The following is an 18,376-nucleotide window of genomic DNA, read 5'->3' as shown; positions in this document are numbered from 1 at the left end:
AACCACTCAGAAAATATTTAGTGAATAAATTAACCAACATTTGCAAATGTCACGCCGCTGGAAGCTGGGTCTATAACAACTCTGTGGGATGGGCTCCCAAACCCGTGGAGACACAGGCTACGGGATCAAAGAGAAGGAATTTGCTTCTCGTTTTCATTCACTTTTTGTTCCATTTTTATGGGACCTTGTGAATAAATGTATTTAAATTGCAGACATACACGTTGTTCTTTCCCCTGGCCTGCCAGTTCGGATGAAACTTCAAAAGATGTTAAGAATTGGAAAAGCTCCCTGATTTGGGTAAAGGAAAAATCTAAAATGCTCATCAGCCTAAGTGGAGCTTCTAGAAGAAAACTCATCTTTTTGTCATTAAAGAGAATATCCATTATTTACATGTCTTGACTGTTTACAAAGAATTCATTTCAAAATCAGGTTAAGACTTCAATGAAGTAAAGGAAAAAACAAGCAAACAAACTCTGATTTAATGGCGTGTTATGAACATCAAGTAGATTGGCATTTGTTAGGCAACCTTGCATACACACATCTAAAATCTACCCCTGCCGGCCCATATAACCAGAAGTACCGTTTTACCAAGACAGTTCAGTCCACTGACGTATGTCCTGATGATGATGGAGAAAGGATGGCTGCCCAGAACAGAGCCCATTGTAGGCAGGGGAGGATGTAGGTAGGAGAGCACCAGTAAAAGGGAATCTAAGAAAATAAGTTTAAAGGAATCTTGAAAATAAAGTCAATCATCATATAAATTACATGAGCGTGTGGTAGAAGGAAGGGAGGGAGGCAGGAAGAGAAGGTGGGAGAGAGGGAAGGAGGGAGATAGGAATCCAAGCTTCAGCCATTTGTTATGTTGTAGGTTTCAGTCTGTCCTGTATCTGCCCCTACTCCACCTCCAAACCACCACCACACTCCTTTGATTTCTTCATGACCCTTTCCTTTTCTCGGATTTTCCAAATTCTTTGCAGTTTAGGTTATATACTAATGCCTAACGATATAACACCACTCTTGACTACCTTCTCCCATCACTAAGCATCAATATTTTTGCCTGCAACTATGAGATTTTTTTCTTCCATCTACACATTGGCTATCTGACTCCTTCTTGCATCACCATTGTCTCCCTTTAAGCATACTGCCACTACGCCCATGGCACCAGCAATTATTGAGCCTTAGCTAAAGTATTCCATTTTAGTCTAAGATCTAGTACTTAGTTAAGCTTTCTTATCAAAAATAGAGAATAAGTGAAAGTCTGGGAAAGAATCAGGGTGAACAAAGTGTTCCATTCTCTGTGGGAGAGATGACCTAACAAAATAAACTTCTGCAAGGCCTCCAATCTCTTTCTTAACAATAAGGACAAAAGACCATTATGTTAGTTCATGCTTCTCAAAGTCACACCCCTAGAAGCCAAGTGATATGTCAAGAGAGTAGAACTATCTTCCTGGAACTTAGTGTTGACTCAATTGTCAGTGATTTAAAGTACCATATTCACATTAAAACAGACATGGATGCATTATGGAATATAATATAAAATCCACATATTTCTTAAAGATGAGACATCAGCCTTTTAAAACCTATGCTGACTGCAGAGGCACTGCCAGCGTCCTCCTCCGGCCCTTAGGGGTATAAATCCATTAGGGCGCTTCTGCAGAAAAATCTGAGGACTTTGCTACGCGGATACTTGAAGATAGTGAGATACCTTTAAAACTGCTGATAGACATTCTGAATATATTTGGACACTTTAATATACTTTGCAAATTTACTAATAATTGTATGTGTATTTATCACCGAACAAGAAATTTCAGCAAAGTGATGACTAATAACTTTGGAATTTAAGTCAGTATGTGTATATATGTCTAAGATGACACACAAAACATCAAGATTAATTGCTAATGATTAGTCTTATCAATTAAAAAAAGAATTTGCAGGTAGACTACAACATTCTAGTGTGCTTTAAGAAATTTGATTTCAATATAAACCAACCTTTTGGCTGAAGTATAAAACCTCTAAAAGCTTATTATTCATCTATAATCTGAAAAGTCATCAAAAAACAGGTCAATACCCGATTATTCACTTTATCATATCATTCCCCCAGGGAGTCTTTTCTGGTACATTCTTTTTTTTTTCCCTCCCCAAAGCCCCAGTACATGGCTGTATATCTTAGTTGTTAAGTCCTTCCAGTTCTCCTAAGTGAGCCACCACCACAGCATGGCAACTGACAGACAGGTGGTGTGGTTCTGCGACTGGGAAATGAACCCAGGCTGTCGAAGCGGTGAGAGTGCTGAATTTTAACCACTAGACCATCAGGGCTGGCTCTGGTACATTCTTATTAAGGCTGACATTAGCCCACTTACAATAAGCAATTTGAATTCCACCCCAGCTTCTTCCAACCCATTCTCTATGTCAAGTTACCACCTTCCTGAAACACAGGACTGACGTTTCCATTTTCTCGTTCCTAAGCTGTTCCTGGTTCTCTGTTTCCTCATTCCCATGAGCTCCTCCACCTTCACTATGCCCTATTTCTCACTACAGATACCTCAGTCTCAACCCAGGCACCACATCAAATTATCCTCAGATAGCCCGGGATATCTCACCTCCACGATTTCCTCATTTTATGTCTTCTGCAGTCTTTTACTAGAGGAAAACTTTTTATTCATGAATAATTAGTGTTCATCTGTCTCTCAGATAATCAGAATTCTGTCACTCAATGTGTTTCCATTTTTGCTCTGACTGTGAGAGAGCAAGAGCCAAATTTAAGGTTTAATTATAGTGATAACACCTAAGCCTGAGAGGTACTCCTGTATTTCTATTTCCCAGCTACAAAGTTCTGCATTAATACTAATAGCCTTATTGTACCTGTTGCTTTTTTAAGTTGCCTCAAGTCATTTTGAAAAGAGGTAGAAGTCTAAAAAATAATTCAAAAAATAGGAGTAACTTTCTTCATCCTCACTGCCTAATTTTTGTTTTGTTTTGGTGGGGAAGATTGGCTCTGAGCTAACATCTGTTGCCAGTCTTCCTCTATTTTGTATGTGGGATGCCACCACAGCATGGTTTGCTGAGTGAGTAGGTCTGCACCCAGGATCCGAACCTGCGAACCCTGGGCTGCCAAAGTGAAGTGCATGAACTTAACCACTATGCCACCAGGCCAGCCCCACCGCCCAATTTTTAAGGCCAACTGAAATGCCATTTCCTCCAGGAAGCAACCTGGATTCCCCAGAACTTCAATTCATCAATCCTCCTCTGTACCAGCCAGCACATCCACTACAGACTTCATATCACATCACTTACATCACAGCTGTGTTACAGTTATTTGTACTCATCTCTTGATTAGCCACAGAGAGGCTCCCCCTGCCTCCCCTTCACATCAGCATGAGGCTTTGCACACAGTTGGTGTTCAGTAAATGCTTTTCAATTTCTAAAAATGAATTAAATGTGCCTTATTACAAAGCCAAAAGCTTCTTCAGAAGGGCATTTCAAATAAAAAAGTCTACTTCTTAGGCCGAACTATTCTCATTTCATCCCTCTGCAAATATTTGTATGGGGACCGCATGAGAGCTACATGAAAATAAGAAAGTATAACGTTTCCAGCGACACAGGCTTAAGTGAGGCAACCGAAATAGCAACTACTTTAATACTTTTACTGAGATGTTCTCTGCTTGATAAAGTTCATTACCAGGATATCATCTTTAAAAGTGAAATGCATTCAGCTGACCACTTTTTTTCATTTTGTAAATAGATTTTTCCTTGCCTGAGCTCTCAGTATAAAGCACAAAATAGTCTTCCATAACATTAGAAAATGTCACCCGGTACATAAAGCAAAATTTTTTAAATAAAATAGATTTTTCTCCTTTAGCATTTTAAAGGTACAGTAACGCCCTCATACAGCACTCACCCTGTACGGAATACCATATTAAGGCCTGAATCACCAGCCTGCAATTTGGTACCTTCTAAAATGTGTTGAGGTAACATACTAGAGCCCCGAAGGAAGTTGAGTCCCCATGGGATATCCTAAGGCTATAAACTCACCATCTTTTGAACATTACCCTACTTATTACTGCGGTTATATTTAAAATGACCCTGGCACTAATCTTTTTCTCACCTATTCAAAATGACACAGAAAAGTAGCTATGTGCTAAATTTACAACCCAAGTGCCAAATTTTCACATCACATCAAATGAAAAATTATATATAGCATATTCATTATGAATTCTTTTGCTTTTACATTAAGTTCTTGATCAGTCTGGGGTTATTATAATCAAAGTTACCTCACAAAGGAAGTTTTACTCCACTTTGAAAATCTCATGTGTGCTAGGTTTAGACATCTCCATAAAATGAATGGTATACACCCCCACTGCATCTTGGCCAAGAAGTGACAACAGAAATGAATCTTTGACCTTTAAGTTTTCAGCTGAAGAGTTATTTTTCTAAGAAATGAACATTCATATATTTATTAATGTCATTTTACCATAAGCGCTGTATTCTTACTATTTTTAACCCAAATTCAGATCCAATTTTATGAACCTTCCACCTCTCAGAAATATATCCTTTCTTCTCCACCCACCCTCCAGACCCTTTTGAAAGACTGCAAGTTACAGAAAGGCAATTGACCTCGGTAAATTTTTCCGCTGGCTTACATTTTTTCTTTCTTTTCAAAGTACTCTTTAGGGAAAAAAAAAAAGAAAGAAAGAAAGATAAACACACTTCATAGAACAAGTGCCATAAGAAAAATATGTTCTGGCAGGCTTTTCCCAACTTGCAACTGAAAAGAATTTACATCATCCAAGTGTAAGCGCAAAGAGTAAAAGAAAGAAATCTCAAAATGGATTTCTGTTCCACTTTCAAACTCCAAGGCTGAGGGAACACAAGTGTTTCACTTCAGTGAGGAATAACGAATGACTTCAGGACACACACACCTTTCTCTTTTTGGAAAAATTGCACATAAAAGAGCATTTTTTGGCATGGCTGACCTGCCGAGATATGGAGCTAAGCAGAGTCATGAATTCACTCACTCTGATATGCACACATGATACGCAATTAAAATCTCCATTCACATTCCTACCGGCTTGTCAATCATGAGGAAAGCCTTTTTGACAACATTCAGCGAAGCGTACCAAGTAACCGCTCAACAGGAACTTAAACAGTAACAGCTTTTGTTACTAGCAAGAACAAATTTTTTACCAAGATTGGGTTCAGTTTCTAAGAAATCACTCTGCTCTGAATTTTAGGGCTTTTCATTAAAAAGGAAAATGTGTCAAAAAGATTTTGTATGGCAAGCTCTGTGATGTAATATCTAGAAAATATCAGATGTATAAAAACGTCTAGGCTTTTTAACTGGGGGAATCTTTCTAACTTTTCCCGTTTAGAACAATGAACAATGATGTTATAAAGCAGTTTACCGGGGCGCGGGGTGGGGGGAGTGGGGTGGGGGACGTGATATTTCTAATTCATTCTGAAATTTTAAGTTTTCCACTAGAATTTTAAAACTTTTAAAACAGATCGGTACTCTAATCTCACTCGAAAAGTGACTGACCAGTTGATAAACCAATGGGAGAGTGACTTTTTTTTAATCATAAGAAGAATATTTAGCATGTCAGAAATACTGCATGCATCAAACCTTTCAATTTATGGAGCTCCATAGAAAATATTATGCACATAAATTCTTTCCAGATGAACCCAGGAGGTACTCTGCTCATAACTTAGTTTCTGTTGAACATCTAATCAAGCCTGTGCCCTTCATAATAGCACATTAGTGTGCCTTAAAGCCATAAATCCATAAAAACAGGGCCCAGTAAAATTGAATATAGGATGCTTGTTAATCTGCTGCTGTGTCTGTTTTGAACAACTAACCTTGGATTACAAATTTGAAACAAGTTAATATTATCAGATATTGAAATATTTGTCTTCTTACTTACTCTGCTCTGTAACTGAGAGAGCAGATGCATCCTGACCATTAGCAGTCATGACAAATTGCCTTGCTAATGAACGTTACACACTCAAAGTGCCATAACTGATTAAACTACAATTTCCCACTACCAGCTAGAGAGAGAGTTGGGGACTCCAGCAGTGGGCAACTCTGATATTCTGCCAACAGGCCTTCAGGGCACAGTGTGATGGTTAGAAAAACACTCTAAATTCCATATGAACATATTCTAAAAGCCTATGTGTATACAACAGGTTTTTAAAGAACATTAGATAAGACCGCTTAGGTTGTAGCTGATGAGCCATGAAAAATGGATGCGTTTTAACTGTTTGATACCCTTGCAAGTATGAGATAAAGAATATTCTCTGGTGTGGGTTTTTCTCTCTCTCTCTCTTCTTCCCTTTCCCCGCCCCCAAAACATTGCGTGTGCTTTGCATTTCACATAAAATCTTTCTTTTGTCAGTTCCTTTGTGGGTGCAAAATTGGCAGCAGTTCAAATTCAAAGTACTCCTATTCATTTACTGACCAATGTCACTCTAGTTCACATCAGCCAGCGAGCTAAGCTCTAAAAAACATAAAGGACTTGCTTCACCACTGACGAATAATGTGTACATTTTTACAGAGCTTAAATCTTAATGCTTTCCCTGAAACTAACAATACAGTATATCTTATCATTCCTTTTTCACAAGCAGGCAGCTGCTGAAACGCTTGCCACTTCAAAATATCAATTGCTTGCCAGAGTTTTCCTCAACACACCCTGTCAAACTCATGTATATTGTGCAATGAAAATGGTGCAGGGCTGAAAGCTAGAAATTGTGTCAAATTCTGCTGTAAGGGTACGATGTGCAAAGAACAATATATGACAACCGGAGAGACTACAAACAATGGCAGTGGAGCCAGGGACTTCATAGATCACAACTGCGCCTGTACATATTTTAGTGTAGGCATTATATATTTAAAGCATGACAAATGTACCATTGTACATTATGTGCTGCACAAACAGAAGCTCCTCCCACTACTTCGGCTTTTGCATTTCTCTTGATGATGGAAACACAGTTGAGTTTCATTTCTTTCTCTTCTTTTCAAACATTTCAGGTTCTCAAATTATGAAGGAAAAAGACACGGACAGACACATAAGGTTATCAAAAGGAGTCACAGAAAACAGAAGACAATAATACAAGATGAGAAAATGAGATCTTGTTCAGTTAACATTTGAGCTTCTCTCTGAGGACACAAAAGCAAGGATTATCTTAAACACTAACCAAGGGTATCAAGAGAACTACACTATCACTATGCCTATAAATTGTTGTCTACCTAATTTTAATGCAGATAAGTGCTGGCTTATTGATTTGCACGATTTTCTAGCAAAACGAAAATCCCACGTGAATATGTTGTGTGCAGAAAATATGGTTTAAGAAGCTTTTACTATTATTGCTTTCCTATGCCAAAAGAACAATTAAGCAAATAATATTTCACTACTGTATGAAGTCCATAAACTAACACGGACTCCTGGATTCCTGTCTGTTTAGATTTTAAACATCCCTTCCCATTTCCAGATTCGCTGTTTACTTGTAATGATTCTGGTTATTGAAAAGTTGTTTTTCTTCCAAATGCCTCCTTAAATAACATGTAAAATCTGAAAGCATTCTCGCTTTGGAACACACCTACTTAATTATAAAGGGGTTCGGGGCTAAACAACCCTCCACTAATTCAGTCAATCACTGTGGAAATGGAAACACGTTTATGGGAGAAGATTAGCATGAATATATATTCATCTCCTGTATGACCTAGGTTAGGTTACAAAACTGTATCACACAAGTAGCGAGGAGTGGAATTAGGTGACTCGAGGCTAAGGAAAATGAACAGATACGCTTTTAAGGTGTTAATAAATATTTTGGAAAGAGAATAGGTGGTTTAGGTGCTTATGGGTGCTGACCTTTGGTGTGTTGATTAGCGGGACAATGGTGCATTATTAACACGCAGCAGCTGTACCTGAACTGCTGCCATGAATATAATAGCCTTTTACAGCCATCAGGGGAGTGAGGTAGGAGGCCTTTATTAACCACTAGACATGATTAGCACATTATGTGAACTTTAGTAGGCAAATTATCTCTTATTGAAATATAATGTTGGTTATAACTAATTGTAAACATGATTTTTAAAACTTCCCAATGAACAACTCAATGTTTTACTATCGTTCAGCTCATTATGGGCTGGTAATGGATGAAAACATGTTCTATTGTGGGCCATACTCACGGGAGCTGAATCTCAAAAGGCAGACGACGTCACTGAAGGCTGACTTTGAAATTATTTGGCATTACAAGTTCAGGGCTATTAGCATACATGCAAACTTTCTCTCTCTAATTAAAGTAGAACTGTTCACGAACTAGAAAAGCTGCTTTGGGATTTTTCTTCCTCTTTATTTCTTTAAGCAGTTCTTAAAAGATTAGTTTTGCAATAAATTTTTGAGAGTTACCTTGAAAAATAACAGCATAATTTATTTCAAAAAGCTTAATTTTGGGAGAGAAAAGATTATCCCATTAGCCTTAGTAACTGAACACAGTTCGGAGAGTCCATTAGGAACAGTCTTTTATGCCCTGGCAGAAAGTCATTAACATAAAATAAATCATTAGCTTTGATAGTAAGCTTCTACTATCTGCAGGTTTCTATGATTAATGTTCATGACTGCATCTGCCAAATGATAGAAGATACTTTTTGTTGAAAGGTTATCCTGCCTCTTTATTATTAACATTTCTCTTTATACAATTGTTACTGGCATTTTAGGCTGAGGCATATTGGCACAGAAAGGAAGAACTGGTTTCTACAATGGTATGAAGACGCCGATGCATATAACACTTTACCCATCATTTCTTAAATTAAATATTTAATTGAGTTAAAAGACTTAAGAAAATCAGGTGGTACACAGATATGCTTTCAATGTAATTGGACTATCTTTAGACCCCGCTGGTCCATTCGTTAATTAGTCTTGCACATTATATTTCCCATCTCTGACCCATATATCAGAGGAAGGTACAGAGGGGAAAGCGTGCTTCCCTGAAGTCGGAAACTCCAAGAGAACATTTGCCTCTGCCGCAGTTATTCTCAACTTTTATTTTATCTTCTTCCACTGCAAACAGGCCACAGCTCCCGTCAGTAGCATCTCTCATTAGGTGCAGTGACTCTCTCAATGTGGAGAGGGAAAAAGAGGTCCCCTGGGGGCCTTATCAATATCTGAGGGAGGGAGATTACAGACTGTACCTACACATAGCCCATTTTCCCAAATTCACCTTTGACCCTCTAGAAAGGTTATCCCTTTCACTCCTTTCCTGAAAGAATCACTAGTCTACAATTTTGGAAAACACATTTATTCCACTAGGGTAGCGGAAATAGAAGAAATGGGATGAGAATACAGTATTTTTTCTAAGATCTACCATTGTTTGAATTTCTGAACATCTTTCACCATAGGATTTCAGACTAATCTACTCTTGTTGACTCCTTAATTCTCATAAAGCTTCCTTGACACAAATGTAAATTATATTTTCTCTAGTGGATACATGGAAGACTGGGAAACAGGTAGATTAATGGTTTTAGGGTCAGAACTTTTTCCAGACATAGAATGAAGTCAGGCTTCCATAAAGAATGGGAAAGGAAGGAAGAGGGAATCATATCTTTTCATGGTTATATTTATGTTGCCGAGGGGTAAGTCAACACGGTTTAAGGGCCCCCAGTTTTTATCACAAATCTTCAACAAAAACCAGTTTTTTTCTCCAGAAAGGCCAATGGTTTTCCTCAGAAACATCTAGTTCTTTAGTTCTTATTACTTTATAGTATGCCAAATTAAAGCCTTAGCACTATGAAAAGCATCTTCTCCTGTGAAATATGGCTAAGTTTCTTAAAAAGGAGTGGTAATGAGGCATTCCTACTAGCCAGTATGATTTCCATTGTTGTTGTACACATTGATGGATTCTGCCACTTAGGATGAATTTTCAAGCATTTATGGCCAGAAATATATCCATGAAAAACATAAAAATACACACCCACCCAAACACACACACACCAATTTTTCTGACTAGGTCAGAGCCTCAGAAAGGGGCTCAAAGACTTTAACTAAAAGGCATTTTATGCAGAAGCTGACACTGTCACTATTGTGGATCAGATACATGTAACTTGTAAGTCCATGTAGTAACTCAAAATATTTTATATTTTCTTGGCCATTAGCAAAGCTTCTTATCAACCCACCATGGCCTTTGTTTAATTAGGAGTCCTTTCAAGACAGTTTCATAAAAGCACATAACTCAGGGATGAAAAATAGTAAATACTTGGCTAAAGCAGAACTATGTAAAACTCCAAAGTGAAAAATGGACAAACAGAAAAGCATTAATTGTGACACTGGTTTCATGACCTTTGGTATTCCAAATATAGATCAACGATGATTTTTCATGATTAAAATGGAAATCTGAAGATAGCTTTTAAAAGGTAACTTTAAAATTTTTAACCAAGTAGGGCAAACTTGCCATAGATGAGTCCCTCCTGTCATGAAAGAGCAGGGGGTTCTTCCGGGCATCATCCTCCCTCTGGTCTTTTCCGCAGCACCATCACCATCCAAGCACAGAGCAATGCAATGTTCCCACTTTCAAAATGAATGCTATAGGGCGAAACGTTATCACCAAGAGAAGCTCATTCAGGTTAATGTGAATTCCATGTCTCAAAGCATTATGGAAGAGATGCTGTCATTAACAGTCTGTTGGCACTTCCATTACAAACCACATTTCTAAGCAGTTTATAACTCAACTGTTTTTAATGAGAAATTGCTCTTCAGGACAAAACTTGGCATGCACAGCTTAAACAAAAAATTCTCAAATTCATTAGGGCAGATGTAAGCTGCAGCTTCCTGGTGGACAGTCCATTTAACACAAGTCACTATCTACTGCTGGTCCTATCAACCAGTGGAGATCACAGGCCATCTGGCTCTGAAAAGTGTACCTTCAAAGAAGATCAATTGAAAATATATCGATAACACCAAAGTGGAAGTAAATGAAAGGAAAGAAAGTATCCTTAAAATAGGTAAAAGCAAACATTCCCCTCTTTAAATTTTGTTTTCAATTCAATTTAAACAAACAAGGCAGCATTCAAGTATTTAGATGCTTCACACAGAAGCCTCTTGCAGGCAAACACTATAGTTAGGGTTCTTGGGGCCACGGTATTTATTTACTACGGTTTACGACGATTTGGTTTTCTTCTAAAGGTACGCATTTTAGAATCTTGGATTTGGTTGCATACAATATAAATTTTATCTTAAACAATTGATAAAACTTTTTTTCCTCTTTTTTTTTTTGAGGAAGATTAGCCCTGAGCCAACATCTGCTGCCGATCCTCCTCCTTCTGCTGAGGAAGACGGGCACTGAGCTAACATCCGTGCCCATCTTCCTCCACTTTATATGTGGGACGCCCGCCACAGCATGGCTTGCTAAGCAGTGCATGGGTCCACACCCGGGATCCGAACCAGCGAACCCTGGGCCACCAAAGCAGAACGTGCGCGCTTAACCGTTGCGCCACCGGGCTGGCTCCGATAAAATTTCTTAAATGTAATTGTTTAACAGCATTTAATCAAATCATGCTAATTACATTTCATTTCTATTGAGATATAAAATAAATATTCTACCTTACGACTTCCTGGACACCTTGGGATTCACATTCAGATAGCTGAAATGTAGGATGACTAGTTAAATGAGTTCTGCGTGTCTAGCTATTCCCAGTTTAGTAATCTAAGCATATTCTGATAACTCATAAGTATGCTAACCCATTACTTCCTGTAAGCAGAACTCACCTACCTTACTGTATGCCAACTAAAGATCAGGAGATCACAGTTCCACTTTCATTCTACTTCAGAGTCTAAATAAAGATTTCTCACTGATAAGGGATGTTCAAGGAGCTGTTTCCCAGCTCTAAATACACTGTGCACAAAATGTGGGGGGCTGAGGTAGAAACCGTGATTGCTTAGAAATATCGGCCATAGCTATTTTTCCTCTCAGCACCCTATCTATGTTTTCTTAGTTTATTACAGTGTGACCTGATGCCATTCATTCAGATGGGAGAACGGAGAAAAGAACAGCCTACTTTAGGATTTAAAAAGTGGATATGGGCTTGAGGACTGGCAGATTCTATTTTCTGTAACCAGCAAATAAAGTCAGGTACTGGAGAAGAGTGGATATGTTGACATGACTATGATAACAACGACGGTGACCAGCAAAGGGAGCATGGGACCCGAGATAAGCACAACGGTGAGTCAACGACCTGAGGAGTGGGAGGAGAGTGCTGATTAGAAAGTAGGTTCAGATTAAGATGGAAGAGGAGCAAAGCCAGGGTGAAGGCTGCTCCAGGATTGGGGGTGTTTGGGAAGTGGGTGAAGAGGAGGGAAGAGGCACCAGGCACACACACGACTTGCGCTGAGGGCACCCTTCAGTCAGGATGGGAGTGGTCGCCAGCAACTGAGAAATATCCCCAGGGTCTTGTCAACTCTCTAGTATCCTAGCAAAAGGTCAGAAAGTACTAAAGTAAATCATCCTTCACAGCTAAGTAAGACTTTCCCCCCCAATTCTCTAAGCTATTCCTCTCTTGAACTGAGCCCATCAAAAAAAGTACGACCAAGAGGAACAGTCCTACACACTAAAACCAATACTTAAGACCCAGTTTGGGTACCAAGGAAGCCATTGTTAAACTTGGAACTTTCCCTCCTTCCTCCAGGTTCAAGGGCTTTACTTCTATCCTCTATCCGTAAGCTGCTTGCAATCACATCCCTAAAGAAAAAAACCTACAATAAGCAGTCAATTCGATAATATGTAAATTTCAGTTTAGTTTTTCTAACAAAGCAAAACATCAAAATGCTCCTTAATATCATCATTCAGTAACTTTAAAAATATATGATAAACTGTGAGAATACTAAACTATGTAAGTTATGTTAAAAATAACATTAAATCTCTCCAAAGTTCACAACTATAATTTTTGCATAGACGTTTAAAATTGGAATTTGTGACACTGAAATATCCCACAAAGTCAAGATAGCTATATTTGAGGGTTTTGTATGATATCTGATTTAGTGGCCAAAACCACATGATTGCTCTTTCTTACCTACAAATTTATTTAAAACATATTTAAAGACCTCAAAACTTAGGAAAGATGTCAGCCAATAAAACTCCCAGGGCAGTTTTAATTACACTAATGAGGCCCCAAATTATCAACTATGAATTTCCCCAAATCCTAGAAGTTAAGGAGGTGGATAGAGAACTAATCAAGCATGATGCTCTAAATGGCTTATAACCCTCCCTTCCTCCTCCTTCTCCCATCCTCGTCCTTTTTCTTACACTTATTAATTAAAGTAGGAATAATGACTCCACCTTAGTGTGCTTGCAAATCCTTTATTTTAGATGTAATGAGTTTTGCCACACTAAAGCACAATACATAATACTCTAAATAGGAAAATAAGCTCAAAGGTGATTTTGCAGAGACAATAATGAGTCTTGTTTCTCTCAAAAGTTATCAGACGTCCAATGTCAGCCCTGACATTTTAACACAGAGTTCATCTCAAACAGGTCCCTCCTCCTATGTTTATATGAAGAGATTATACGCTGTCCTTCCTTATCTCAATGACAAAAGCACAATACTCCAAACATCCATAATTCTTTCCTCTGTATATAGCTGGTATTAAGCATGGGTTCGTGTTCTGGACTTTCCTGTGTCTAAATCAACCAGAGAAAAGATTCAGGGCTTGATTCCACAAAAGCAGCCACTGAGAACAGTAAAGATCATTATTTCCTCTCCCACTGCTGGCAGAGGTCAGCATCCCTGTCATTAGCCATGTCATAACATAATTGTATTACTACTCCTTATGTGAGCAGATACTGAGCAATAACTGAACACATCACATCATTGTAAAAATGAAAAAGTGCCACTTCTTTGTCCCAATTTAGCATAAAATCAGTGAAAACAATCTTTAGAAATGACACTGCACTAAGAAACTGAAAGGAACTGTTATTACTCTGTAGGTATATATTTAAACTGATGCTGACATCTTCAACTAAAACAAAAAATAGGACTCTATTTTACTACTGAACTCCAATTGTGAGCTCCTGCAATCTAATTTCTTTGGGTAATATTCAGTTCACTGAAGGGATGCAATGTTACTTAAAAGTCTTAATTAGATGAAACTCGATTATGGTCCCCATCTCTCAATGTCTGAAATATAGCCGTGCTTTAAGTTGCAAGTGGTGAACACTGTTACTTCGAGCCTACATGTTTCTGTCCAGTCTATGAGCTATGGTGCTATGTGAAAGGCTGACCTATATACAGCAACACGCCATCCATTCTGGCTGTTTGAATAAGAGATGCCTCACGCAGTTGCCATAACCAACATCATTCGCATTGTTCTCACTTTTCTCCTGCAATGGGCTACGTGAAAATGGAGGGCAGTTTGCACAGTGATGTGTTCATAAGGTAATGCGCTCTTAGAAGAAAGCAACACTAGATTAGACTGTTTCCAAAAAATTCTTCCTATAGAGTTTATTAACTGAAAAATGTAAGAAGTGTTTTGGCAATCTATAGAGCAGCAGCGCTGGAAAATGTCAGCAGAGTAAAACAACCACATTTTAGTTTAGAAAAGCTTCAGGAAGAGTGTGTTCATTTTCTCAATTAGGGTCTCTTCTGACATTGAAAAAACGTCAAAGGGGAAACTCTAGTTACAACTGCCTGATCCTGAAGCACAGAAAGATACTGGTTCTGCTAGGATGTAGCACACCAACTTTAGGAAAGTGTTGACAGATTTAAAATAAAGATAATTAGTAATTTATGATCTTATCATCCTATTAAAAACAAATAACCTGACAAAGCCACTGTTTCTTATAATAAACTACATATTCATTACCCCTCTGAAAGAGACAAGGTTTACTTTGCAGTCCTGCCTCTTCTGGGGAAGTCTGATCCAACTTGTTTTTACTAAATGTAGACACAGATTTGTTATTTCACCTCTTTGAAACTTCTGCCCATCTTCCATACCCCTGCAAATCCACTTGAGGCCCTGCAAAAATGGACGCTAGTTGACTACATTCTAAGCAAGTAAAACTGTGGAGCTGGACAGAAATTGTGTATCAAAGCTAATCGCGATGGAGTGGAAAAAAACAGTGCCTAGGCTGTCTGAGGCCTAGCAAACCTACTCAGTACATTTAATATAAGCAGGGATTAGTGACAAATATATTTGATAGACTGCTACACAGAGAAGAGCAGGAGAAGGCATCCTGGGAGAAACATTTCCATGAAGTCTTTTCCTACTATTAGAAGTATATCTTATGACTTTGCATCTTTAAAAATCCATTATTCCCTGGATAACTTAAACAGAAGACTTGCAACTAGTCTATAGAAAGGGTGGCTAATTTGCATTTAAAAAGAACAGTTTGTCCTCATACACCGGGTGACTTAAAAGGAACTTCAATGAGCTAGTAAAGAAATTCTGAAGACTTTCTAAATTAATTTATTCAATTCACAGCACAACCCACTAAAATTATTTAAAGCACTTAATTGGAAAATGATTTAATATATTGAAGTAATTTTTGATTTTCCAAAGCATTTAACTTTTAAATTAAATCTGACCCTCCTACCACAAGAATGACGAGTGAAATGTGTATCCAAGTCATTACCTTCTTTTTGGAGCCGAAAATCACTGATAAATTTAATAAGATTTGTCCAGTTTCACCGTCAAAATGGTTCTGACCTTTTGGTTCCAGTTACTACTGTGGAATATGTCTTTACTATCCAAGACAGGACTGCGACTTTATCATCATTTTTATTAGTATTAGTAATAGTGTTAAAAGCAAAATAAAATGTGACCAACACAAAATAGCTGCTTATAAAGGCAAAACAGATTTTAAAATAAAAGAACTATGTTACCAACAAATAATGAAACTTCATCACACAAACTTCCCTCGTCAAAGTTACCCGTGCCTGCCAACTTAGCCCTAGCAAAGGGCTCCCTGTACAATGAAAAGCCATTCTGCCTTGTACAAGCCTAGATTTCCCTCATTTCAAACTTGCCTCAACATCATCGACACACAGCACATCCCTTTTACTGGGTCTTACACTGTACACAGCACCCAGGATCTTCTCCACAGGGTTATATCTGTGGTTCACTTAACTCATAGCTGTGTGTGTGTTTGTGTGTTTGTGTGTGTGTGTGTGAGTGTGTCCCGACTGACCAAGACTCGGTGCTGCGAGTCGGTTGCGTGGTGGGGAGCCCCGGGGCTGAGGATGCAGCGCGCTAAATACCTCTGTATCACGTAAAAAAGCTGTTTGATGATGACTCGCCACCGGGCAAATGTTAGGAGTTCCAACGATTTATCCAGTGGAATTCACCAAGGGGCCAACACGGAATTGCTTGCAGGGGGTAGTGAGAATCAGGCAGGTTGACCACGAAGCAGGAGCTAGGCGTCTAAACGGCTCGCCCCGCGTTTCAGAGAACTCAATTCTCCCTGCCGACGTTGACCAGGGGGGACTGCTTAGACGCGTCCAATAAGCCCGAGGTGGGGACGGCCGTGGCCCTGCGGCTGCTCTCCGATGCCGGTCCCCGCGCGTCCTCCCTCTCTAGGCTGAGAGTTCGAGAATCCCCGCCAGTAACCCCCTCCCTGCGCACCCCGACAGTTCTAGCCTTGGCAGGAGAGGAGCTCCGGAGCCCCGGCCGGCGCCCACACCGAGGGCCACCGGCATGGTCAGCCTCGCCCCAGTTCCCCGCGGCCTTGGCACCGGGGGTCACCCGACTGTGGGTACAGCCCAGCTTGGGACCCTGCTCCAGCCCCCGGCCGCGTGCGGGAGCTTTGGACGTGACTGCGGCGCGCTCGCCCAGCTCCTAACAAACTTGTGATTTCCGCGCGCACCCCCCAAGCTGGAGCTGTCCCCCAGCCCCGGCCGCCCCGCTACACCCTGGCCGGCAGACCGGCGTCCGAACACCGGGCCCGGGCGCCCGAACGCGTTTGGGCAAACAAAAGAGTTGTGGAGTAATTTTCCTGGTGGGGGGCGGAGGCGTCTCCCGGGTCCCTGCACCCCGACTCCCGACTGCTCCCCTGGCAACTAATCCGGGCAGGGAAGCGGTGCCACGAGCCCCCTCTGCCCGCGAGAAGGAGGGAGGGAGAAGGGGAAACTGGAAAATCAACTGAATTCTCTTACTCTCTGCCTCCGTTCCCGGACCCCAGACACACCCCCAAAGTATTCCCTGGTTTTCTCTTAATTTTTTTAAACGCCCCCCGGCAAACCTAGGCAGGGCTCCTTAGTCGCGAACAGCAGGAAGGAAAGAATCCGAGCAAATCGTGTCACTTTCCGCACAACCGCGGTGTTTGGCAAACCCCCGGAGCTGCTGCACAATATTTACTACCGAAGCGCACGCAGGGCTTAGCGGGCTGCGAGCCGAGCGCGCCCGGGACCGGCCTCCGCCGACCGGCCCCGGCCGCCGAGCTGGCCCGGCCGCCGCCGCCCCCCTCCCAGGATCAAGCAGCGAGAACACGGTGGAAACAAAAGCAGAGCGTTCACCTTGTTGCAATAGTAGGGGTCCAGGCAGGGAGAAGGTCCCAGACAGGGAGCGTCGGGCGCAGCGGCGGGCTGGGCTGGAGGTGGATAAAATCTTACGTCCATTTCACTCTCACATCAAGCAACTCCTTTTCTTTTCCTTTTTTAAAAAAGTGCTCGGCAAAACAAGCTTACACGGAACAGAGAGAGGTGTCTGGACTCAGGAGTAAAAGAAACACCTTCCTTCCCTCACATCCGTTTGTGGTTTGTTTAAGAAGAAGAGGAGAAAAAAAAAAGAAAAAAAAAAAAAAGAGGGGGGAAAAGCGCTCAACTCTCCCCCAAGCCGCGGCGCGCACCCGTCGGCGCCGAGCGCGCAGCCTGCTCCGCCGCCGCCTCCCGGCCCCGCCGCCACCGCCGCCGCTGCCGCCGGGCAGGTAACTTCATGCGCTCATTGTCCCCCCGCCCGCCCCCCCATCCCCGCCTCCCGCGCCCCTCGCCGCCCGGCACACGCGCTCGCGCTCGGGCTCTAGGTCCTGGGCGTTTTATTGGAGTATCTGAGTTGCTCTGCTTTTAGTTTATTTTCTCCACCTTGGAGGCCTGGGATGGGGGGAGGAATGAAGAAGGGGACAGGGCGAGAGTAGGGGGTGAGCGTCCCGGGCCGGGCCGGGCGGGGTAGGGTGCGCGGCAGGACGCGGGCTGCTCGCAGCCCAATGGCTGCGGCTCGGGGCCGGGGGCGGGAGGAGGGAGGAGCGGAGAAGGAGAAGGAAAGCGCGTCCGGGCCCGGGCCGAGGCGGCGGGACCCCGGGGAGCCTCAGCTGTGCCGGAGCCGCACTCCTCCGGGCCAGCGCGTCGCACACAAAGGGGCTGGTGAGCCTGAACCACCGGCCGCTGCGGGGCACGGCGGGGAGC

At 41.3% G+C, this 18,376-nt stretch overlaps 1 protein-coding gene across 3 annotated transcripts in view; it reads right to left on the bottom strand.

The window, feature by feature from the left end:
* TOX (thymocyte selection associated high mobility group box) overlaps positions 1–17,920 on the bottom strand; it is a 290,420-nt gene extending 272,500 nt beyond the window's left edge. Inside the window, exon 1 of one of the 3 annotated variants that reach the window (XM_070630540.1) lies at positions 17,492–17,920. In XM_070630540.1, coding sequence (XP_070486641.1) covers positions 17,492–17,593 — 102 coding nt within the window. In that variant the 5' untranslated portion in view covers positions 17,594–17,920. Of the gene's footprint in view, positions 1–16,237; positions 16,557–17,491 lie in introns of those variants that run through there. The other 2 variants (XM_070630541.1, XM_070630543.1) reach the window with 2 other exon arrangements.
* Positions 17,921–18,376: the final 456 nt, after the last annotated feature.

Source organism: Equus przewalskii, chromosome 8 (genome assembly GCF_037783145.1).
Source record: "Equus przewalskii isolate Varuska chromosome 8, EquPr2, whole genome shotgun sequence".
Lineage (NCBI taxonomy): Eukaryota > Metazoa > Chordata > Mammalia > Perissodactyla > Equidae > Equus > Equus przewalskii.
This window is presented reverse-complemented; position numbering and strand designations above follow the sequence as displayed.